Here is a 24958-nt window from a genome sequence, read left to right on the forward strand (position 1 = left end):
TCTTAGGCAGCAGGCTTGAGCTATGGAAGCTTGAGCATGACAAAAGGGTCCCAGTGACCAGAAAACTGAATGCAAACAGGCTCATTAACCCACAGGCCCCACCTAACCAATGGGCTACTTACAACCAGGCACAGTTCCTAATATTACCAAAAATGGGAAAATTCCCAATGTCCCCATACCTCCTCACTCTGCCCTATAACTATAGTCCCTCACCACCGCCTCCTAGCCTACTGTCTCTCTTTTCTGTCCTGCCTTACAGCTCCACTGCAGTGTATTCAATAAACTCCCTCCTTTGCTCCGCCCTGGGTGAATTTTTTCACTGCCCATGGTTCCCACCCCCACCCAATCCGGACTCCTCACATTTCTGTTGCAATGCTGCAACTTTATACAAATTAATCCTCAAAATAACTGTGATGATTGTTTGGTTGAGTACTGCCGTATTCCAACACTTTGCAGATAAGGGTAGTAAGGCTAAGAGGTTAAATAATTCAACCAAGTTAGGAAAAGGAGCTGCTAGATTATGAACCCAAGTCTATCTGATGCTGGATCTAGACAGTCTGGACCAGTATTCCATGTTGTCCTCAAAGCTGGTCAAGCGGGAAGGTGAGAAGGTCAGGCCAGGATCAGAAAGAACAACGGTCCAGAGTTACGGACATGAGGTGACTTTCAGAACTGGGGTTATAGATTTTATGAAAAGAGTTGTTTAATAAACCTCAATTCGAAGTCTTCCAAATGATTTTACTTCTATAATTTGGGTGTTGGGCATTATGTTCCAGGCGTCAGGGTTGTCTGTGGCCTGATGAAATCAAGGTGAGAGCATTATTTTCTACCTTATGATTCAGAATCCAGGCACCTTGATACACTAATATTTCTTAAACTTTATATCATATTTTAAAAATAAGTTTTATAAAAAGTATTTAATGTTTTTCTCAAGTTGATTTTGAATAATTTAAACATTTCCCCTCACTTTTCTTTCTTTTTTTTTTTTTTTAAAGATTTTTATTTATTTATTTGACAGAGAGAGAGATAGCTAGAGCAGGAACACAAGCAGGGGGAGTGGGAGAGGGAGAGGCAGGCTTCCTGCTGAGCAGGGAGCCCGATGTGGGACTCGATCCCAGGACCCTGGGATCATGACCTGAGCTGAAGGCAGACGCTTAACGACTGAGCCACCCAGGCGCCCCTCCCCTCACTTTTCTATCACAGACAGAAAAAATCAATATAGAACTCTTGAGACCTGCTCGCCTTCATTTCCTTATTTCTTAATGAACTGAGAACATCTACCTGTCTTTTGCTGGGGCTCCTGCATCAGCCTTTTATAACTGAATGGGAAGTGGGAGAGGAAGCCTAGGTGAAATAGATCAGATTGTGGAAGGAAGAAAAATAAAAGGCATTTTCCAACTCCAAAGAGCAGAATACAAACCGCTCATCCTCCGAAGAGTTAAAGCAGCAAAACATAAACACATCTCAACGCAAGAAGACGCGGCAGTGGTCTTTAAGCAATGCATTCCAGCAGCAAAGCCAGCCCTTCGCCGAACCACGTACCACGTCACTGAACCAGCTGATACACCGGGTCACCAATTTTCAGGCTGCCGATCTTCTCCACTGAACAATAGATCCCAAAAAGTGGGGACGACTTGTATATTGCCTTCTCAGAAGGATCACACAGGCGGTAGCTGAAAGAAGCAAAAATTCATAATCAGGTACAAAAGGGAAATAAGAACTTAAGGGCTCTCAAGAGAATTCAAGTTTTCATTCTCAGATGACCTATCATAAATAGGAAGCCTCTTCTACAACGTGGACGGAGGAGTCTGTGCGCAAGTAGGCAAACGACACATAATCCCGGTTTTTCTAGGAGCATCCTGAGAGTCTGAACAATTTTCCATGGCTTCAGTTTGAAAAACTGTGTTACTCAAAAAATAAAAATAAATAAAAACTTTAAAAAATAATGAAAATAAGTGGTATGTTTAAAAAAAATAGTAAGTGGTATATGTTTGCACGTATACCCCTAACTTCCCAACCCCCTGAAACAAATGCTCACACAATCTCAAAACGGAACTGCCTGAACTCGCCAAGTTCCTTTTTTTTTAGTCAATTCATTTATTTATTTGAGAGACAGGCTGAGCGCAGAGCCCGATGCAGGACTCAATCCCAGGACGCTGAGATCATGACCTGAGCTGAAATCGAGTCACATGCTTCACCCATTAAGCCACCCAGGCACCCCTCCAAACCTTCTGCCCAATGCATGAAAGTAATACGCTTCCCCCCTCCCCCCAGGTTTACAAGCCCAAAGCTGAGGCTCTTGGTGAACAAAAATGAAGATACAGATATGACTGGCATGGGGCTGGACTACTGATGAAGCTAATGTTTTTCAAAAGGCCTGTCTAAAGAGAAAAAAATTAACTTCACTGCATCTCAAAAATCAAAAAACAAAACAGATTTGCATATCCAACAGCTTCAAGAAATAACCTCTTCTCTAAAACTCAAAACCATTGGAAACAAATAACAAAACAGAGAAAAAGAAAAGAAAATAGAATATATCTCCCAAAAATGTTGACGTAAGTTTTAAAAACACATTCTCTATTGATAACTAAAGTCAGCTAGCAACAAAGCAAAACACCTGGGCCCAAAGGAAGCTCCGGAATAAATAAACTCGTGACAACTGGTTACATTTCCATTTTTCTAATATTTCATTATGCAACTTCAATTAGTCTCATAATCCTTGATGTTGAGTCTAATAAGGAAATCTGAGGTGCAGTAAAAATAATTACAGTATTTGAGGTCTTAATGTGGACATACACACGTGAATGTTATTAAAAATTGATGTGAGATATGAAAACTTCAAAACACAGTATTAGGCAATAAAAAATCTGTCAAAAGCACTCGTAGGGCGCCTGGGTGGCTCAGTTGGTTAAGCGACTGCCTTCGGCTCAGGTCATGATCCTGGAGTCCTGGGATCGAGTCCCGCATCGGGCTCCCTGCTCAGCAGGGGGTCTGCTTCTTCCTCTGACCCTCCTCCCTCTCATGCTCTCTGTCTTTCATTCTCTCTCTCTCAAATAAATAAATAAAATCTTTAAAAAAAAAAAAGAATTTAAAAAAAAAAAAGCACTCGTAGATCCATCCTTAAAAAAAGAGGAAGCAACTTACCCACAGACACATGCCAACCAGAAGGCAGAGTGAAAGGTGCTCGGACGGGGCACCTACCCCCACAGGTAGCTCTGGGATGGGGATAGTATTAAAAACACAGTGGACACATTGCTGTTTACCTCTCCAGGGTTTCCAGTGGCTCCTTCCTGTCTATCACTCCAGTATCTGGGTCTACAGTGGTCAAAATGCACCTGCCATTCAAGAACCAAAGATTAGGTGGTGGTTAGGGACCAACGAACACCCCCCCCCCCCACCCCAGAGGTTGACTCTCAGAGAATCCTTACCTGGAGCAAGACAAAACCTTTTTCATTTCTACGTTGCCAATTAGGAGTTCATCCCAAGTATCCTAGGAGGAAAGGAAAAGTTATCTTTTGAATCAAGGCTTCATTAGTCTTGAAAGCAGGTTACTCTTTGGCTGGTCCTCACTATGAGGCTAGCAGAAGAAAGGACAGTCAGACCCCAGGAAGCATCTCCCAAAGGGACACAAAGGGAGACGGCACATGGGTGAGTCCAGGATCCACCCACCTCTTAACTCACTGTCTCAGAAACCCGACTCTGTCAGCAAAGCAAGAACAGACCTTCTCTGCCGGGCATTTCGCCGTAGTTAATGTATGATTCTTATGGCAAACTTACGGCCAATTTACTGATATATAATGAAAAATGTCTAGCTTGCAAGACAAGCCCACTGCGTTCTTATAGCTAAGCTACAACGGAAGCCAAGTTAAAATCTGACAGTTCTTTGATGAATGGGGCATCACCCACGGGAAGTCAGGTAGGAGATACACATTCAACACTCCCACCTCCACAGATTGGCAGCCTGCCCTGGGCGGGAGGTGGGGGGGCTGGCATTCCGCAGCTCCTGGTGGTGCTTTGGGTTCCCACCCTCAAACGGCGGGCACTGCCAACGCCCACCTTGGGGCTTCAATGAATCCTCACAACCCTGAAGAAGGTACTATTACGATCCCCATTTTGCACAAAGAAACCAAGACCTGGAGAGACTACAGAATTTTCTCAGGGTCATAGGAGCTAGGTTTGAAAACTTCAGATTCTGAAGGCAGGACTTCTAACCACCCAGCTTTTAAATCTATCTCTGTCTCTATTTATCTGTCTACACACACACATATATATACATACACACACACATATGGAGATCATATAGATTACATTACATCTGCCTAGATATACATATTCATATACCTATGTACACAGACATGCACATACATATGTAAGGAGGGTATGTTATAGGACTCTCTTGCTAATAGGGAAGCCCTCTGTGGGATCTGCATTTCCCAGGACAACCCCCGTCCAGGCCTCAGGGGGAGAGGTGAGAGGTAGTAGGGAAGGGGCCTCACTCCAGGCTCCAGAAACCAACAAAGTACCTATAATCAGATGCAATAAAAGTGTCCCTTGAAAAATTGTTTCCTGATCTCAACCCACATGAGGTTTGGGGCGGGTCTAAGGGTTTTGGGGAGAAGGCAGTCCATAAGGGAGGAAATGAGGCATCTATTGACACCCCCACCCCCACCCCCGGGGACAGGAGAGGCAGGACAGAGCGGAGGGGTGGGGGGAGGTGGCTAACACATAATGTTTCTCCTTCCACCTCTGATGACCTGCTTCTCTCCCAGGGGTACACGAACCCCCAGGGCCTACAGGGGTGATTAAGCCAACACAGGAAAGATACTCCAGTCCCTAACTGGGTCTTCCCAGCTCACAAATCTCCTTCGGAATAGGAGCACAGCCGCGGTAAAGGTCTCTGTGGACGCGCTGGGTTCCCAACCACCATTTATGAAACTGCTGCTGTGTGGAAAAATCTGTGTTCCAAACTGGTTGTTGGACGGACTATGTTGCCCTTGTAAAAGGCAAGGACCCCCATGTAACGGAATTTCTATATCCCAGCCAGGACTTACTACAAGCCCTGTGCAAACGGCAAAAATATGCAACACAACCGGAGCAGGTGGCTCAGCCGGCGGAATGGGACCTCCCCCGAGTGTGACCAGTAGTAGGGATCCCGCAGGGGGAAGTGATGGGTCACGTGCAGCCTTGGCCTGGGGGCCGTGGCAAAGGCTGGACGCATTTTGCCACACGAGGGCGCTGCGGCCACAGGAATGCGAGCCCATCCGCGCCCCAGAGCTCTCCAACTACCTGCGTTTCAATGGCTTTGCACAAATGATCATCAATTTCACATTTCAAAGCCACAGATCTGTGGAAACTCTGCCTTGTGACCGTGGCATGAAGCAGGAAAGTCTGAAAAGTTCCATTAGGTGTCCTAGCTTAATAAAACAGAGGTAATCTGCTCTTCCGCTCTTGGAGAACGGCAGTACCCAGTTTAGAGTAACAAATTGTCTGCATTCACAGAAACTGTCTGAAGCTCCCCAAATTGCAGCTCTAACGACCTCCAAAAATATTAATCACTTTATATAATAACGTCACTCACCCTAATCTGATCACGGTTGGCATTTTGGCGCAGAGCATTATTTGCAGTAAAAAACACTACGCGAATTACGTTTAAATGTAATTATTAATTCGGTTATTAGAGGAAGATAATAAAATACCTTAAGTTATTAAAAGTTCATTTTAATTAAAAATGCATGAAATTCAATTTTCCATTAGGTTCTACCAGACACACGCAAGGTTCCAGTGCCTTCCCTAAACACAGAAAACAGCTAGAGGAGCTGACTGCTCCCCCTGCTGGCGAGCAGCCTCTCTGCAGTCTGGCAAAATCCAGGTGAAGGGGTAAAACCAGGGAGTTTTTAAGGTGCAAGAAGAAAGGAAAGGAAGAAAGAAAGGCAGTGAGAAAGGAGAGATCACGGTACACAATGGGCTCAGCTCTGTGGAATCAGCCTAGGAAATTACTATGAATTTGCCATTTACATTGGCAAACACTAAATTAAGATTACATGGTTTCCCAGGACAAGTAGCATCCAAAGAAAGACATAAATTAAGGGTCTGGGGAAAAATTAATTAATTAATTAATTAATTAATTAATTAAGAGTCTGGGGCAATTATTGTGGAGCACACAGAACAGTGCAGATGAGGGTGTTTGCGTCTTTGAGACCTTCACTAGAGTCCAGACAGGCACCTACCAAGCAATGAATTAAATGTATGATAGGAGATTCTCCCCTCTCAAGTCTCTCTCTCTCCCCCTCCCTTTCCCTCTCTCTCTGTATACACACACACACACACCACAAATATAGTCTGTACACATATATTTAAAGAGAGAGAATAGAATACATCTATTCCATCTTTGTATATATATTCTATATATGTTGTATATGTGTGCATACATATATTTCATATTATATATATTATATACATATAATAATATATACACGAACGTGGCGGGGGGGGCACCAGGTGAGAAGGGAGGCCAAGGTGCACTCCTGAACACCCATGCACCACAGATGGACAAGAAGACATCTGAGGGTAAGACAGAAGGCAAAACCCGGAGCTCTCTGCTGTTGCCATGGGCTATCAAAGGAATTATCCTGAAGAACACAGACTGGATCAGCAGTCCTACCCAACCAACAGCTACAGAGCTTCTGGGCACCTGCACCTTGGGCCAGGGTCTCCTGCCATCCTTGGAGCCTTTCGACGTCCTGAACCTCAGCCCCAAGATCCGTGCCTCCCCGTACCCTGCTCTGGATTCTCTAATTGCTACTCCTAAGTTTAATAGATTATGTCACACGTTCAATGATTATTTAAGCCATGTTGGGATAAATTGAGAGGACGAATAAGTAAATAAACAAGTTTGTTGTTTAGAAATCCTTGGTATCAATGAGGCCACAAGATTACCGTGAGCTTGGGAAGCCATGAACTATGGGCTGGCTAACTACATGTGGCCCATTTGGAGAGTGATTACTGTTTGGGCAGCAGAAAGGAGGATGTGAGTCTTTATTTATTAACTGAATAATGTTCAAGATGTTGCTGAGTGAAGAAAACACACACACACACACACACACATATATATACACACTATATGGAGAATAAGTCTGTTTATATAAAAAAAAAAACAACCTGTATATACAGCTATGAGTATATATTTATAGCAATATATTTGGAAGGCTCCTCAAGTTTAAACAGTATTTTTATAAATTTTATTTGTTTTCCTTTTCTGTGTTGTTGTTTTTTTTTTATCAGAAGCATTATCATCCCAACAACACATTTTTAAAATCATTTTGATCTAGGAAGTTTCTCAGATTCTTTCCAACACCCAAACACATGGTGTGTTTCCAACACCAATTCTGCAATTCCCTGACACCAAGAGAGGTCCTGTGATTTCACCCCTTTCTGACACTAACCACCTGGAGTTACAGACACCCTATGTTGGGTTAAGGGCTCGGTCCCACAGACTTCCCCCCCCCCCTCACTTCAAATGCCAAGTGTACAGCTCTCCCGTACTTCTGGTCAACCAGCTATAAATCGAGGATTCCCAGGACCCCCTCCTCAGGTTGGATATTCTGCCAGGAGAGCTCACAGAACTCGGGAAAGTGCTTTACTATGACCAGTTCATTATAAAGGATACAACTCAGGAGCAGTCAGATGGAAGAGATTCAGGGGACAAGGTATGAGGGAAGGAACACAGAGCTTCCAAGCCATGGTCCCACCTCCCAGCACCTCGACGTCTTCACCAACCAGGGAGCACTCCAAAACCAGCCTTTTAAGGGTTTTTATGGAGGTATTATTACTTAGGCACAATGATCACATCACTGTCTATTTGCAATTGAATTCAACCTCCAGCCCCTCTCCCCTCCCTGGAGGCCTGGGTGGGGTGGGCGGTGTGCCTGAAAGTTCCAAATTTCCAGTCAAGGCTTGGTTTTGCTGGTGACCTACTTCCAACCTGAAGCTACCTACCCCCCAACCCTACCACTCACCTCATTAGCATAACTCAGGTATGATTGATAGGATTCTGTTAATAATAGAAAGTACTTCCATCCCATCAGTCAGGAAATTCCAAGGGTTTTAGGGGCTGTAATAGAGGACAAGTGCCAAATATGTATTTCCCATTACACCACACAGTTCAACTATCTCAAAGCCAAAAATTGTTTTTCTGTTTTTAAGATATACAGGCAAAACAATATTCTTTAATCCCTATTCCAAAATTTAAATGCTCTCCGTTTCAAGAAACCCTGTGGCATTCTTCCCACAAACACACACATACCCTGTGCTAAGCGTTCCTTTCTCTGGGCTCCCATGAGTGAGGTTACGTCCCTCAACCCTCCAGCTACTGAGCCCTCAATCCTGCTTCATCCTCAGACCCTTGCAGGCAGACACAGTGAATTCATTTCTGTAAGTTTAGCATCTATCTCAGAGATTAGGACCCAGCAAACTCTCAATAAACGTCTGTTGTAAGCATGAGTGTTTTAGAACCTTGGCCAGTGTATAAACTTGCAGTTTATACACTGGAATTAAGTTTCCTTAGCTGAAGTAAAACTCTGCCTCAAGGCCAAACTTCCTTCACAGACTGACTAACACAAGATTCCTTGCACTAAGAATTACCAATTTACAGGAGACAGGACTTTGCACTTACCGGATTTAGTAAAGATTATAGGCATCAGTGCTGGCCGGGGTACAAGACAAAAGGCGCGTTTCTGCTCAACATGTGGGAACATAAATTGGTACGAGGTTTCTGCAAATCCATTTGGCAATATATATGAAAAGCCCGTAAAATTCTGACTTTGCATTTAAGAATAAGTTGAGAAATGTAGATAAAGACTGTTTTACAAAGCTGTTCATTATTTATGTAAGGGAAAATGGAAAACAGCCTACACACTCAGTTCTAAGGGAATGGCTAAGTAAGTTACGGCAGAGTTCAAAGATGGACTAATATGGAACCACAAAAACTGGGGCGCCTGGGTGGCTCGGTTGGTTGAGCGACTGCCTTCGGCTCAGGTCATGATCCTGGAGTCCCAGGATCGAGTCCCGCATCGGGCTCCCTGCTCGGCAGGGAGTCTGCTTCTCCCTCTGACCCTCCCCCCTCTCATGTGCTCTCTCTCTCATTCTCTCTGTCAAATAAATAAATAAAATCTTAAAAAAAAAAAAAACTATGCTAATGAAGAATTTGTAAAGACAGAGCTGTGTGCCATCTACCATTAAGTGAAAATGGGGGAATTCAATACTACTCGTACAATATCACATAAATAATATTGGAAACACAACAAAATGTTATCATAGGCTACTTTTTGACGGTAGGATGGGGAAGGATTTTTATTCCTTCAAGTTTTTCTTTACAGAAAGGAAGTGGTACTTTAAAAAATTACTTTTAGGGACGCCTGGGTGGTTCAGTTGGTTAAGCATCTGTCTTCTGCTCAGGTCAAGACCCCAGGGTCCTGGGATCGAGCCCCACATCAGGCTCCCTGCTCAGTGGGGAGTCTGCTTCTCCCTCTGCCTCTGCCTCTCCCCCCTACTCATACTCTTTCTCTCTCTCTCGCAAATAAATAAAATCGTTAAAAAAAAAAAAAAGATGGTCATGATGCCATATGGTGACAGATGGTGACTTCACTGAGCACGGAGGATGCCGAGGACTGCTGTAGCCCCAGGAGCCGACAGAACAAGTCTTCATCTTACTACATACCTTTTATGTACATAACTCTTATCTACATACCTTTTATTCTAGTTTGCTTTTTTTGTTTTTTATTTTTGTAGTGCTGGTCAGGACCCATACAACTGAAATTCTAACCCAATAATGGGTTATGACCTGCAGTTTGGAAAGGGTAAGGAGAAGGATGAAGTCAGATGCTGTACCAAAATGCCTGGCACAGTGCCTGGGACATAATGCACATTTGACAACTGGGAGCTTTGGCTGTTACTGTTACTTTGTTACTGTTTTATATGCTGTCGTTGGCATTGCTTCTTCAGAAATCCCTGAAGCCCGGGCAGAGATGATGTTCTTATTCCAGGACAGAGACTTCCAATGCACGCATGTATGCACCCAAGTAAAATCCGAACTCGACCCCACTCCGATTTGGGGGACTGCGAGTTTGGTCATAATGGTTTGCAAAAACCTTCTTTCTCAACAGCTGCAAAGGATAAGACTGAGAGGACCCAGTGCACACAGAGAGTGAGGGGCCTGGGAGTCCAACCACAGCTGCCTGGCTTTAAGATCTACCCTCTTTAGAAGTTTCTTGAAGAATCACTTCCTGAGTGACAGATAACACACCCAAGGTTTTCTGCAAGCTTCTCCACAGTTCTTTCATACTGCAGAGTGAGAAATGATACAAACAAGATATTCCAAAAAAAAAAAAAAAAGTTAAGTCCTGCGTACCAGGAAAGTGAGCAAAGTTCGGGAAACACCTGATCCCTGACTCCTGCAATGGCCAAGGACACAGACAAGAAGCATTGGTCAACTGTATTATTTTTAAACTCCATTGCTCTGTATTCCCCGAACTCACACACATTACACTGGCCCAAGGGAAGCCACCTTTTAAAACTTGCTTAACATTCTGAGTTACATGGAAAAAGTACCAAGTACTGGGTCATGAAGAGCAAATGTTGCACAATGCATTCTACTATTGCTCTATATTTTTGCAATAAAAAAAATGGCCGGACTCTTTGCACCATGCTTAGATTCGCTATTTTTTTATTATTAGTTGGTCTATTAAATATTTACGTACATTAGCATTTTACATCAATATTTAATAGAGTCCCACTAATTGAAAAGGTTATAGTTGTACAACAGTGCCTGGGTAGACAGGTTAATGCATCAGGCCCCTAACTATTGGCCTTCCTAATATCAAGGAAGATAAATCGGCAACATGAGCATCATTTTACACGAAGGATTTTTTTTTAAATGTATACAACCAGAGGACTTATACATTTTTTATAGGACTTATACATACATTTTATAGGACTTATACATACATACATACTTAAGAGGACTTATACATACATTTTTTAAATGTATACAACCAGAGGAAAAATAAGAGTATTCTGCCTTACTTACGTTACTATTTCAGTAAGCCCATCATGATGCAGGAATTAAAACAGAGAGCTCAAGGTGACTGAACATTTTTTTAATTAAAAAACAAAACAAAACAAAAAAAGACTCCACCCACTCAAATTGCCTAAGAGAACATGATTAGGCTCACATTAGCCTTAGGTTTACTTTGACAAGTTACAGGAGAGCAAAAACTCTTAGTTGGCAAATTCCAGGAAAGCAAAAATTCTTTCGACAGGAATCTGGCTAAGGAGTAGCTTTTCTTCTTATTCCTCTTGGCTCAAAATCTTACTAAAATTAGGACCTTCAGTGGAGACAAATCAAGAAAAAATGTATTCCCTAAAAGAAAATTTCTCAGAAAATAGTGGAGCAATTACAGGATTCCTGTGAAGGTGTTTTTGCTTTATGGACTAATTTCTAATCCAAATCTCAGTCACTTGCATCAACAACATTGAGCACTGATTTTATTTGTGTTTAGCAAGCGTCTAAGGATTCCACGCTTATGCACACCAGTAGACCACAGGGGTGGGGGGGGCAGGGGGGACGGGCAGGCTAGTCCCCTCTCTGGCACCTGACCCCTTCTAGGCCCTGCAGCTGTGTTATTGTCTTTTCTGAAGGAGGCCCCCCCGACACTGTATTAACTTTGAGTCCCACCAAACCTGGGATTTATTCCTGGGGAGAAAAATCAAGTCTCTTCCCTCAAGGTGCTGACTGCCCGAGAACGTCGGGGCCCCTTCCTGTGCGGCCTCCTCCATAGACACCGGCACTCTGGGCTCAATTCCACGACCCCAAGGCCACGACCTGAGCTGAAACCAAGAGTCTGATGCTTAACTGACTGAGCCACCCAGGTGCCCCCGCAAAGGTTTATTCTAAAGGATGGCACTTATCAGCAAATAAGGGCACATTTTACTCATGCCAAAGGAAAGGTGGCCACCCAAGGGAGCAAAGAATGGAGAGCCTCTCCCCTCAGAGTTAGCTACTTGGGATTTCTAGATTGGAAGCATGCCCTCACTCCCTCAGGAGCCAGAGGTGCAAGTCTGAGGTTCTAATCCCAGAACTGCCAATCCCATGTCCAACAAGTGCGTAAGGCCCCCCAGCTTCAATTTCCTTATCAAAAGGAGACAGTAATACAGACTTCATAGGGTTGTCATCGGGATCAAACAGAATTAATCTGTATGAAGTAATACATTAGTTCTGTGTCTGGTGCCCAGTAAACACACAGTGAATGGATTTGCCTTGGTCACTTCCAGGCTCATAAAGTTTAGCCCACCCCCAATGTTTAACAGGACTCTCGATGTTTCTTAGCACAAAGCAACACACAGTTACGTATTTCTGTACAGATCGCAGGACAACTGGGTTTTGATGTGGGTGTCCTGTTAGGGCTATGAGGGGCTGTGGCTGGAGAGGGTAGAAATTCCCGCCATCAGCCACACAGGAGAGCACGTGGGTCCTCCGGGACTGAACTCGGCCACAGCGTGGACCCTCTCCAGGGCCCCGTTCACAGGCAGATCTCCTGTTTCCTCTTGGCCTCCACTTTAGCATCTGGGCCTTCCAGGAGTCTCCAATCCTTGAGCACTCCTGGCTGTTCTCTTCATCTTCATTTCCCTTTAGTTACCTCTGAGCCATAAGGATACATTCTCACCTAGTTCCTGACTCGATCTAGTTTGGAGTTCTGACTGCTTGCTTTGGGGCCCACACATGAACGGGTGAGCGGCGCCCTCCTGAGGCCAGGGTGACAGGGGCAGCAGTACGTGGCCGGCTCTCCCAGGTTCAGGTGACTCTTGGGGGAGGACAGTCTCCCTCACAGCTGACCGTGGAGGGTCTGAGCTGGGGCTGGGTAAAGGGACAACCATCCTGTGGGCGTCTTGAACAGCACATCTGAGCTTCATGCACAAAAGCGGTGAGCCTCTTACCTCCTCGAAAGCATCGCAGCCTGTCACCACGATATTGGGTCTGAACTGGTCCATTTTCACTTTCTTCTCCAGCCTGGTATTCAGATCCGCCAGGGAGGCTTCCGAGAGGATCATGATCGGGCAGCAGTCTGGGTAGGCCACCTGCGCCAGGGACATGGCACCCTCAGGCCTCCCTGCCCCGTGAAATGCCCTAGCCCAGCTGAAAGCGAAGCGAAGGCCAGAGGGGTTGTGTAGGGAGGGCCAGTGGTCTTCGGGCAGGGGAGGGGACACGGTGGTCTTGCATCCGGCCGAGTCAGGGCCGGACCAGTTCCCGCCGCTGGGCCTCGCAGGGGCTCCCCCGCCACTCGGAAAAGACAGCGGCAAGGGCTGAGGGCCAACATCAACTTCCAGGACTCTCCCTGGTCCTCACGCCAGCGCCCAGCCCTGACCCCCTTCCCACAACATCATCATCACACAGGGGAAGGACCTGCGGCTGATCAGCTATGCTCTGGTCCCCATTTCCCCACATGGCACCCATTCACTCTATGTATGAAGCACCTACTCTGTACCAGGCACCGTTCTAGGTGGGCAAACAGCAGTGTGAAAATCCCTGCATTCAAACAGCTTGTGGTTCAAGGAGGTGTAGCACACTTAGAGTAGCAAGGATTCACGACACTTTTCAAAGGGGACAGGGACTGTGGTGTGGTCGATGCAGCCTAAGCTTGGAGTCTGGCAGAACTGGTTCAAAGTGGAACTCCACCATTCTCTATAAGGACTGTGACCTTATACAAGAGGGAGCCACTTCCCTCTCAGCCCCGACACCTGCCCAGGACGCGCCCTCAGACCCCTCACCTGGGCTGTTCCTACACTCTCCTAACTGGGGACCCCCTTTGTGGGTCAAGAAGGAAGCTGGACACAGAGGGGTGATTGGCAGAAGCGAAGGGCAGCTCTCTGGAAGCGCACCTGGTAATTCGGTACTGAAGTAGAGAAAATTTCCCTCGATGGTCTTCCCTTCATGTGCTTCTCAAACTGAACCAGCTTGAAAGCGTCTGTTTTCAAGAAGCTGGTGAACCACTGAGCTGCCTGGTCGCCACAGTCCCTGCCCTTGATGTCCATACCAAAGAGCCTGGAAGGGTCACAAGAGAGCGCCAAGTTACTGCCCTGCCTCAACATGCTGAGAGACGGGACAAAGATGGGACAACTAGACCGCTGGGACCTGACTATCCCAGAGCGCCAGGAAGTGGTCTTCGGGCCAAGGGCCAAAGCTGGACAGAAACAGAAGGGGAGGCAGTAGAACGTTCCAGGGAAGAGCCTCTCAAACCCTAACATGCCTGCGAATGCAGACTCTGCTTCAGAAGGTCTGGTTGGAGCCTGAGATTCTGCCTGCCTGACAAGCTTCAGGATGCCTAAACTGCTGGTCTGCAGACCACACTTAGAGTAGCAAGGATTCACGATACTTTTCAAAGGGGACAGGGACTGTGGTGTGGTCGATGCAGCCTAAGCTTGGAGTCTGGCAGAACTGGTTCAAAGTGGAACTCCACCATTCTCTATAAGGACTGTGACCTTATACAAACCACTGAACTCCCCTGACCTTGTGTCTGCAGTTGAAACTGGACAGTGTAACATGGTAGTTACCCACAAGGTGGGCACAGAGTCAGTCAGATAACACAGCAGTCTTTCTGCTGGAATACCGCTAAAAAAATGTTTAAAAGCTATGTACCCCTCACAGAACTGCAAGTTGACATGTAAACTATTTTTATCATAAGTTTAACTTATTGTAAAAGATATAATTTCCATGGAATTATAAATATTAACATTTAAAATATAATTATAAAGCATACTATGCATGTTAATATACAAATATATAAAATTATACTTTTTTAAGTATGCAATGGAATCTAAATGCCATGGTGGTTTGACATCTGCTCCTCTTCATTTCTTAAAATATATGGTTAAGGGGGCGCCTGGGTGGCTCAGTTGGTTAAGCAACTGCTTTTGGCTCAGGTCATGATCCTGGAGTCCCGGGATCAAGTCCCACATCGGGCTCTCTGCTTGGCAGGGAGCCTGCTTCTCCCTCTGACCCTCCCCCCTCTCATGTGCTCTCTCTCTCTCATTCTCTCTGTCTCAAATAAATAAATAAAATCTTTAAAAAATATATATATATATATGGTTAAGGGGCGCCTGGGTGGCTCAGTCGTTGAGCGTCTGCCTTCGGCTCAGGTCATGATCCCGGGGTCCTGGGATCGAGCCCCGCATCGGGCTCCCTGCCCAGCAGGGAGTCTGCTTCTCCCTCTCCCTCTGTTCCTCCCCATGCTCCTGCTCTCTCTCTCACTCACTCTCTCAAATTAACAAAATCTTTAAAAAACTAAATAAATAAAAATAAAATAAAATATATGGTTAAGAGGTGCCTGGATGGCTCAGTGGGTTAAGCATCTGACTTCAGCTCAGGTCACGATCTCAGGGTCCTGGGATCAAGCCCCACATCAGGCTCCCCGCTCATCAGGGCGTCTGCTTCTCCTTCTCCCTCTGCTCTTCCCCCTACTCATGTTCTCTCTCTCACTCAAATAAATAAATAAAATCTTTAGAAAATAAAAAAATAAAAATAAATAAAACATCTGGTTAAGGTCTACTTTAATAGCCCACATTTTTATGTCATTCCTCTTTTTATTCTCGAATACAGATGTACACGTTATTTCTCTTACATAATTTTATGGTTATCGATCACTTTTTAACCAATTAAATTTTCTGTTTCTTAAGGCTCTAAAGGAGAAGACATTTTTTCAGGACTGAGTTATCATGACAATTTTTATTTGTGTACAACGGGTCACAACAAAATGAGTTATAAATTTCTATAATTACTAAGCATAAAAAGTAAAATTTTGTTTAAAATTTAAAATACTTAAGACATAAAGCCTTGAATGGATTTTTTTTAAAGATCTATTGATTTATTTTGAGAGAGAGAGGGGGGCAGGGGGAGAGGGAGAGAAGCAAACTCCCGCTGAGCACAGAGCCCAACACCACCCTGAGACCACGACCCAAGCTGCAACCAAGAGTCCCACACTTAACCGACTAAGCCCCCCAGGCGCCCCTTTGAATGGATTTTTACAACGAAAATCCAGTTTTGCTGGAAAGTTCTCAAAGAATAAATATTATATACAGCAAAGCTTTTCCTCTCCCTGTGCATAGGCATTAAGAGCGAACACTGGGAGGCAGGAGGGTTCAAATCCCAGCTCTGCCTTGCGTGACATGATACGAGTCCTGTTTTCCTCGTGTGAAGTAGAATTAATGATATCCACCTCATGAGCTTGGGGAGATAATTAGCTAAAATATTATATTCGATGAATTATTATTTCAGGCTTTTGAAATTTCAGAACCTTGAATGACGGTTTTCAGCTCAGACATTCTGCTTGAAAAAGCATACAATCATGGCACAGGGAGCAATCTGTGGCCTTCCTCTGAGGCTTGGGACCGGTGGACAACTCCAATCTCCACACGCTGAAAATGCTCAGGTGTTACAGAGGGATCCAGAGCACCCGAAGATAGGTACCCAGGCCTCTAGGACTTCCCGGTAGCACAGGACAAGACCCCCGGGGAGCCATGGAATTTGACAGCCCTGCAGGGGTCCTACAGACTGAAAGGAAGCCCAGGACTGAGGCATATCCAGGCCAGGGGTGGGAATCTCCTACATCTGCCTTGGGCCAGAGACCTGAGACGCTGCAGTCACCTTGAAAAGTTCTGGGGCCTTCTCACCCAACCCTGAGATATGGCTGGTAGTCTCCACTAACTGCCTTGTCTGCCTGGCTCGGGGGCTGCCGATGCTGAGCAGAAGTCCATCCAACCTGAATAAACAGAGACAAACTCTAAAGATTGGCCCTTGGCATCCCCTCTCTCTATAGGTATTAATCATGCTTTTGCGTTTCCTGTATTCTTGATGCTTTGCTGATGTGGAAGGAACTGCCCCTCCCAGGGCTAATCAATTCCTACAGGTAGGAAACCACTCACCTTTCGACAGCACGACCACCAATCCAGAGCCCCCACCCCCCACCACCTCCTCTCTGGGCTCTGTCCCGCCAGGCCACTGTCCCCGGCCCTAATCGCCCAGGGCCAGGTACCAGGCACCCAGAGACAGCCTCTACGCCCCAGAGCCCACTGAAATTACTCAAACTAGCCAACCCTGAAGCTGTTTACCCCGCCCTGCCTGGGACTTCCTGTGGAAACCACAATAAAGGCCCTTGTAGGGGCACCTGGGTGGTTCAGTCAGTTAAGCATTTGCCTTCTGCTCAGGTCATCATCTTGGGGTCCTGGGATTGAGCCTCCATCGGGCTCCCTGCTTGGCTCAGCAGGGAGTCTGCTTCTCCCTTTCCCTCTGCCCCTCCCTACTGCTCATGTTCTCTCTCTCTCTCTAACAAATAAAATCTTTAAAAAAAAAAAAGGCTTTCGCTCCCCCCTCCACGTCTCCCCAACCCCGCACCCTACCCCAGCCCACCCCTGCTGCTCCTCTGTGTGGTCCCGCATGACACGCCAAGCCTCCCACTCCCAGGGACCCGCGAATATGGAAAACGTCCATCTTTCTTCATCACGGTCATTTGCCCCTCCGCATGCCTTACCATACCTGAGTAAAACAAATCCCAGGGACCCTTAAAACAGTACTCTGCCTCACCCACTCACCCCCGAGCACTGGATCGATCCCAGCCCTGGCCAGGCTTCTCTGAAATATTTCCTTTACCAAATGCATCACCTACTATACACACTGGAGCAAGACAGGTGCAGAGAGGAGCCTACAGGAAAATCACGTCAGGTCCCCAGGGGCCCCAAGCAGAGCACCTGCAATCACAGAGCTTGTTTGAGAAAGGCAGCTTGCTTGGCAAAGCCAGCTGGTCCATGCCCGGAGCCCTGAGGATCAGGCGGTCTCCCTCACAGGTGATGGACACCAGCACCAGGCGAGGCTCCTGCCGGGCGGTGACCATGTGTCCATCTTCCTTAATCACCAGCCAAAACCTGCCGAGGAACAAATACGAACATGCTCAGAAAAGCCTCTTCCACCCTCTCAAAGGCTTCCCTCTAGCTTCCTATTTCATCAAACCCTCTCCCTTGCCCAGACTCGGGATCCAACAATATTTTTCTAGACAATTACCCCGATCTGGTCAAATTCCTTGGATCCAAAAGTTGGTGCCCCTAAAAGCAGCTTCTTTGGAAGAAACAGCCCTCGGAGAAAACATCTGGCCAATGTATGAAAATCCCCAGTTCTGAAAATGCAGAAAATGAGGCTGGTTTAAAGGACCTTCCCTTGCTGCTTAGGGAATCCTGATGCTTAGTCTGGGGCTTTGTTGTGGTCAGAAATTTCCCCGCCCCTGTTAAACTCATAGCAAAACGTCTTCCAGGTCTTTTTGCTGTGGAACAGGATGGGGCCCGAACTCCCGGCCCAAGTGCACCAGAACCCTGGACAGGGTCTTGTGATGTTCAGGAGGCCGGAGGATGCGAACAGGCCTCCACTCCGTCTAACCTGCTGGGGCTCGCAGGTCTGACATCAGGAGACCCCCACACAGCCTCCCCTCTTCGTGCGCATGTTCTGACTCAGAAAACGAAGATGCCCACACACCGTGAGTTAGATCAGAACTCCGCTTACTTCTAGAGAGCCCGCTGTTCCAGGCTCAGCGGTCACGCTGCATCATATCTCGGGGGAGAAGGGCTGAGCTTTCCCGGGAAGGGGAAAGAGCCTGGCCGGGGTAGGTCGGTTACGCTTTTATCTACAGCGGAGCGTAGCTTTTGACGATTTGACGACGAAAAGATATTTAAAAAGCGCTGTTCCCCCTGGAGAAAGTAAGTTTCGATGCCACCATCTGAGACGGGACACAAGAGCAGCGCATGACAAAGGCTGCAGGCATTGGCTTATGAGAAGCTGCCGAAAGCCCGGGCTTCCCAAACGGGAGCGGATGGAAGGGATGGACCGCAGACCCTTCCAGAAGGAGGGGCGCCTCCTCTAGGGGAGACGTTGCCAACTATGACTGGAACCAAGTGGGAACGCCTGTCCTAAGCTGATGAGGCTGTCTGATTCCAGAGGACAGGCAGCTCCGTCTTGGCCCTCACCGGACCCTGGGAGGTGTCCCGTCCCTGCCACCAAGCGGCACTCTGGCTGGCACCTGGGCCCGCTAACCAGCAGGTGTGTTGGGTCAGGGTATGGCGGCGGAGGTATGACAGTACAAAGGCGTCTCGGGAATCGTCTTGGTTTTTCCCACCCCAGAGCCAGTGATGCTGGGCAGTGGCAGGTCCCCATCTCTCTGACAAGCCACCTTTGGCTCCCAGGGTTGTCTGGCCTGCTCGCCTACGGGGTTCTGTGACCTAGGGCATTCCTGTAACTTTGTTACCGCCCCATTCCCTCGGGGCTGGGCCCTGTTCCTATTTTCAGCCTCATCCCTGGGTACAGAGTTCCGGATGACCCTGCTCTGCTTCATCCTCCCAAAGCCAACACCCTAAACTTCCAACATGCCCTAGCACCCAACGGGACTCCCTCGGAGATCTGCACCCAGCCAGACACATGTCCCAACAGAAATCTGCATGTTATTTCTGACCGTGAGTCCCTCTCTGGGCTGAGTCTCCTTGTCCCCATCCACCTTCACCTCAGCCCTTCGCTGGGGCTCACGCGCCCCGCCCTGAGCTCCAGTCTGCTGTTTAATAGCGTAGAGGTTAACCCCTGGGCCTTAACGGTGAGAAGGGCGGAGGCGGGGGGCGGAGCTGGACGTTGTGTGCTCGCTGCTGCTGGAAGTGGAAAGTCAAGTGGCAGCTTGCAGGCGGTCTAACACTGGGATAGGACAGAGACACTAATAAAAGGTAAAAAGTTGCTGCCTATAACAGACCCCAACCACTCTCATTACCCTGCCCAATGGGGTCATGGCATATGTCATCTCTTGCATACAAATGATGCCCAGTGAATGAATAATTATCTCTGTTCTGCCAGATCTGAAAGAAAGTAAGTCTGGAGCATGGATTTTTCGCGACCAAGTTGTCCCCAAACTAACACCTTCTCTCACTCCTAAAGCAGGAGTGTGCAGTGTGAGAATCAGTACAGAGGCCAGGGCTCAGATCCTCCAAAAGAACAACAGTGCCCCGAGTGATCATGGGGGTGGGGGAGCAGAGCCCAGGACAGCTGGAAAACCTCATGTTTAAACTTAGAAATTGGTCTGGGAAGCAGAAGTGCCTGAGCCTGAAAAGGGGAGAGGGGAGCAGGGACCCCGCCACAGCCAGCCAGAGGGTAATGTGCTCAGGATGATAAACTTAGAGAACTCATTTCTCTAGGAGGTCACAGTCTGTGCAGAAAACATCAAGGGCTGCCTTTGGAAGGGCTAGGGCAGATTTAGGACCCATGGAGTCAAATAGATACCCACTAAGGAGAGCAGGATTTACAAGGTCAAGGAGGGCAGCCAACCCTCCCACCTTCTGGCCAATCAGGCCATGCAGTGTTCTGCTAGGCAGACTCTGAACCAGCTCAAAGTCCAGGGTGCCCAAGCCAAACATTCACAAATTTATTAAGAGCTTTGAACAAAATAGTTCTAGAAATCTGAGGACAGAGCCCTTATGGAGGAAGAGCCCAGCTTCTTAGAATGGTTCCAAAGAATGGTTCAACATGGAATTAAATCCAAGGGGCCTTTTCCTGCATTCCAGGCTGTTTGTAGTTTCATTAATATTAAGTTGAGAGAATAGCAGTCATTTAGCAGAGTTCTTTCTAGCTTGCTTCCGAGTTTCAATTATCCTTTAATAAATAAAACCTAGATGAAATAGGGTCTTTGAGACCATCAGGTCCAAGCCCTTTCTTTTGTAAATGATAAAAAATGAGGCTCAGAAAGTTTAGATGACTGTGCTCGGGTCTCCTGATCCTCCGTGCAATCCTCGCTCTTCTAAATCACCCTGGCTTCATAAAAAGTGCATGACTGCTGTACCCACAGATATCTGAGTTCACAACCCTCCAGCACATAACTGCTTTGGGTGAGACACTCACCCTTTCTGATCCTGCTGTTTTTTACTTGCAGAGTGGAGATAACATCTAGCCCACAGGACGGTGCTGAGGCTTGTGTAAGGTCATGCATGTGACAGGATTCAGCTCAGTGTCCGAGGCACATGAGGAACTGAATCCGTGTTCATCCCACTGCCTTGCCCTGCCTCCTCCCAATCTCCATGCCCCACCACCCCATCCCAAGCATTTAGTGTTCAAAACAAGGGTTAGTGGATACAGTTCCATTTATTTTAAGATACCCATGGAAGCAGAAAAGCAAAGGACAAGTCCTTTCTTTCCACAAAAGCAATAATCACAGCAAAGTAGTGACAATGAGACGTGGGAAAATAGTCATTCAGATGATCAGAAGAGACACAGATAAGAACCGGAAATCTCTCTGAGAAATGACTTCAGTCCTTCAAGTGGGGAAGGAAGTAGCACAAGGTGACTTTCTTTAGATGTGCACCATGAGAATTTGCTTCTCCCAGTTTTTGGAGGGTGTCCAGTACCCCTGTGCCTAAAGTTTTCCCAGCAGTAGGAAGGCTTTTCTAATCCTTCATACTTGAATAAGCTCTAAACATGCTCTTCTCGTTAATGGCCCCAGATACCACCCTTTAATTAGAGCAGCAGATTCACCTGGGGAGATTTTAACACTACAAAGGGTGGCTTCACTCTGGGTGATTCTGATTCCACAGGTCTGGGATAGGACTCTCAGGAAATTAAAAGTTTTAAAAATCTCTCCAGTGGCTCATTAAATGTTACGGTTCCTCCTGGTCACTCACTTCTCTCCTGAAATAAGTCATTCAGAGAAAGACAAATTCCACATGATTTCACTCATAGGTGGGATTTAAGAAACAAAACAAATGAGCAAAGGGAAAGAGACAAATCAAGAAAGACTTTTTTTTTAAGAATTTATTTATTCATTTGACACAGAGAGAGAGAGCAAAGGAAGGGGGAGTGGCAGGCAGAGGGAAAGGGAGAAGCAGGCTCCCCACAGAGCAGGGACCCCGATGCGGGGCTCAATCCCAGGACCCTGGGATCATGACCTGAGCCGAAGGCAGACACCTAACCGACTGAGCCACCCGGGCGTCCCAAGAAACAATGACTCTTTTTTTTTTTTTTAATTTTATAGCTTTATTTTTACATTTAGGCTTTTAATCCATCTGAAGTTTTGAAATAGAGATCTAACTCGATATTTTAAGAAATGGGTAACATATCACTATACCCCCTTTTTTTAATGACATCTAATTTGAAATGACATCTTAATTTTCTATATACATAGTATCTGTTTTCTAAATTCTTTTTTCCCTAAAAATCCTAATATTTTATTTTTTTCCTATTAATTTTTTGATGTAGTGTTCCATGATTCATTGTTTGCGTATAACACCCAGTGCTCCATGCAGTACGTGCCCTCTTTAATACCCATCACCAGGCTAACCCATCCTCCCACCCCCTCCCCTCTAGAACCCTCAGTTTGTTTCTCAGAAACAACGACTCTCAACTACAGAGACCTGACAGTCACAAGGGGGAGGGTGTGGGGGGATGGGTTAAATACGTGATGGGGATTAAGGAGGGCACTTGTCATGATGAGCACCGGGTGTTGTATGGAAGTGTTGAATCACTATATAGTATGCCTGAAACTAATATTGCACTGTATGTTACTAACTGGAATTTAAATAAAAACTTAAAAAAGTTTTTTTTTTAGTTGTTGTGTATTCCTGATATGATATAAAAAGAATGGAACTTTACTTCTGTGCTCTTCTTCCTAAAAATCCATAATGCCTGTCAACCATAAGGAAGACATCAGACAAACCCAAACTGAAGGACACTCTACAAAATGTCCACTCAGGATTCCTCAACACTCTCAAGATCATCAAAAAACAATAAAAGCTTGAGAAACTATTATAGTCTAGAGAAGCCCAAGGAGTCACAACATCCAAATATAATCATAAATGTATCCTGGTTGGGATCTTAGGATAGAAAAAGAAGGACATCAGGGGAAAACCAAGAAAATCTGAATAAAGTATATATATATATAAATAAATAAATAAATAAATAAATAAATAAATAAATAAATAAATAAATAAATACCTCTCCGGGATTAGGGGCGCCTGGCTGGCTCAAGTGGTAGAGTATGTGACCTTGATGTCAGGGTCCTGAGTTCTAGCCCCACGTTGGGGGTAGAGATTACTAAAAGCAAAAACAAAACACAAAAATCTGTCCAGGATTAGGTATCTGGAGCGGAGGAGGATGGAAAATCCCCAAGAGTTACATGGTCTGCATACACAACATTTCTCTAAAACAAGTTGAAGTTTTCCAAAGCTGTGAGAGTCCACATTTTTTAAAGAAGACAGCTGAGAAGAGTGAATACATGTGTCCTGGAGTGAACTCAAGGCAGCAGTCTCTGCTAGAAGATTCTTTGAATGACCACCTGGCAAACGTCCCCTCCCTCTGTATACAGAGAACCACAACAAAACCACCCCAGCCAGATAGGAAGGCATCTTAACCCTAATGAACCAAAGAAGGAGATTCTGTTCTTCCTTGTTCACTCTTTCTAGAATGTTGCATTCTTCACCATCAAGTGAGCCTTCCAATATCCAGCTGCATAATTCTGTGTCAGTGAGTATGTATCTGTAGCCTGACCTTTGGGATGAGTTAAAGGACAGGACACCTTTTCTTTTCTGAGGGAGGTGAATGGAATTTCCATATGCCGGGCCTTATGTGGGTAGAGACTTTCCCCAGAGTTCTTCATTAAGGACCACTCTGCTTCTGGGGAGAGGGGACACACTATTCTCTTAATGGCAAATATTACATTTGCAGTGCCCCAGGTATCCCCTCTTCCCAACACAAGACTTCACCCCGCTCACTACTTATGAAAGTGGATCAAGTCTCCCCCCCGCCCCCACCACCCCGGGTCTCCTAGGCACCTGCTCCAGGACTGGAGACAGACGTGGGAGGAGCAAACTCCAGCAAGACCAAAGCCAGTGTCCTTGAACGAGACTCGCTTTCGGCGTTGCCGCTGTCTGCCCACGTGTGCTCACAGCATTTTAAATCGACTATTGTGCCGTAGACTAAGATAGAATCAGAAAGTTTAGAACTAGCAGGAGACTTGAAGATAACCAGGTGAGACCCCGTCCTTCTACAGAGGAGGAACCTCTCGTCTAGGGCGGGGCAAGGGTCTACCCCTACCTAACTTTCCAAACCTGAACCAGACATGAACCGACCTCCCCAGCTAAAGGATCAAAGGCACAGCGTCCAACCAACAAGCCGGGAAACGCAAGAGGCAAACCTCTAGACCCCTTCCCGCGAGCGGCCCCCGCCCCACCCCGGCCCGGGCGGGTCCCGCGCAGCCCCGGCCCGGCCCTACCTGTCCCGCAGGTGGCCGCAGCGCAGCCCCAAGGCCGTGCCCTCCGCCGCGCTCACCGGCACCCCCTTGCACGACTTGACCGGGTAGATCCAGAGCTGCGCCACGGTGCCCACCTGCTGCAGCCGCCGGCGCCGCCTGGAGCGCGCGCGGCGCCAGGCCACCGTCCCCAGCGCCACGGCGGCCAGTCCCAGCGCGGCCGCCCCGAGCCAGGCGGGCCGGGACGGCGCGGGGAGGCGCGGCGCGGGGAGGCCGAGGCTGCCCGGAGCCCACGAGCCGGCGGCGCCCATGGCCGGGCGGGCGGGGGCGGCTCCGGCGGGGCGGGGGCGCGGGCGCGGGCGGCGGGGGGCGCGGGGCGCTTAAGCCTGGCGGCGCGCTGGAGGAGGCGCGGCGGCTCGGGGCGGGTCCCGCCCTCCCTGCGGCCCGAGCGCGGAGGGCCCACGGCCGCGCCGTAACCGGACGTGGGGCGGAGAGGGCCCGGGCCCGCCGCCCCAAACCGCCCGCTCTCTCCGGGTCGGTCGTCGGCCCCGCGCCAGCGCCCTCCTCCTGCGCCGCCACGGTCCCTGACGCGGCCCCTCGGCGGCCGGATCGCGCGCTCCGGGCCGAGCCGGGCAGCGGCTCCTGGGCGGCAGGACGGG

The 24958-nt window shown here is 47.2% G+C and overlaps 1 protein-coding gene across 1 annotated transcript; it reads right to left on the reverse strand.

Moving 5' to 3' along the window:
- Positions 1–1234: 1234 nt before the first annotated feature.
- MTARC2 (mitochondrial amidoxime reducing component 2) lies at positions 1235–24610 on the reverse strand. Its single transcript, XM_035009590.1, has 7 exons — positions 24324–24610; positions 17794–17967; positions 13933–14095; positions 12991–13131; positions 3429–3490; positions 3264–3335; positions 1235–1673 (listed from the first exon to the last, which is right to left on the reverse strand). Exons 1-7 carry the CDS (start codon positions 24608–24610, stop codon positions 1547–1549), a joined length of 1026 nt encoding a protein of 341 aa, XP_034865481.1. The 3' UTR covers positions 1235–1546.
- Positions 24611–24958: the final 348 nt, after the last annotated feature.

Source organism: Mirounga leonina, unplaced genomic scaffold (assembly GCF_011800145.1).
Source record: "Mirounga leonina isolate KUSES-001 unplaced genomic scaffold, KU_Mleo_1.0 Mir_154, whole genome shotgun sequence".
Lineage (NCBI taxonomy): Eukaryota > Metazoa > Chordata > Mammalia > Carnivora > Phocidae > Mirounga > Mirounga leonina.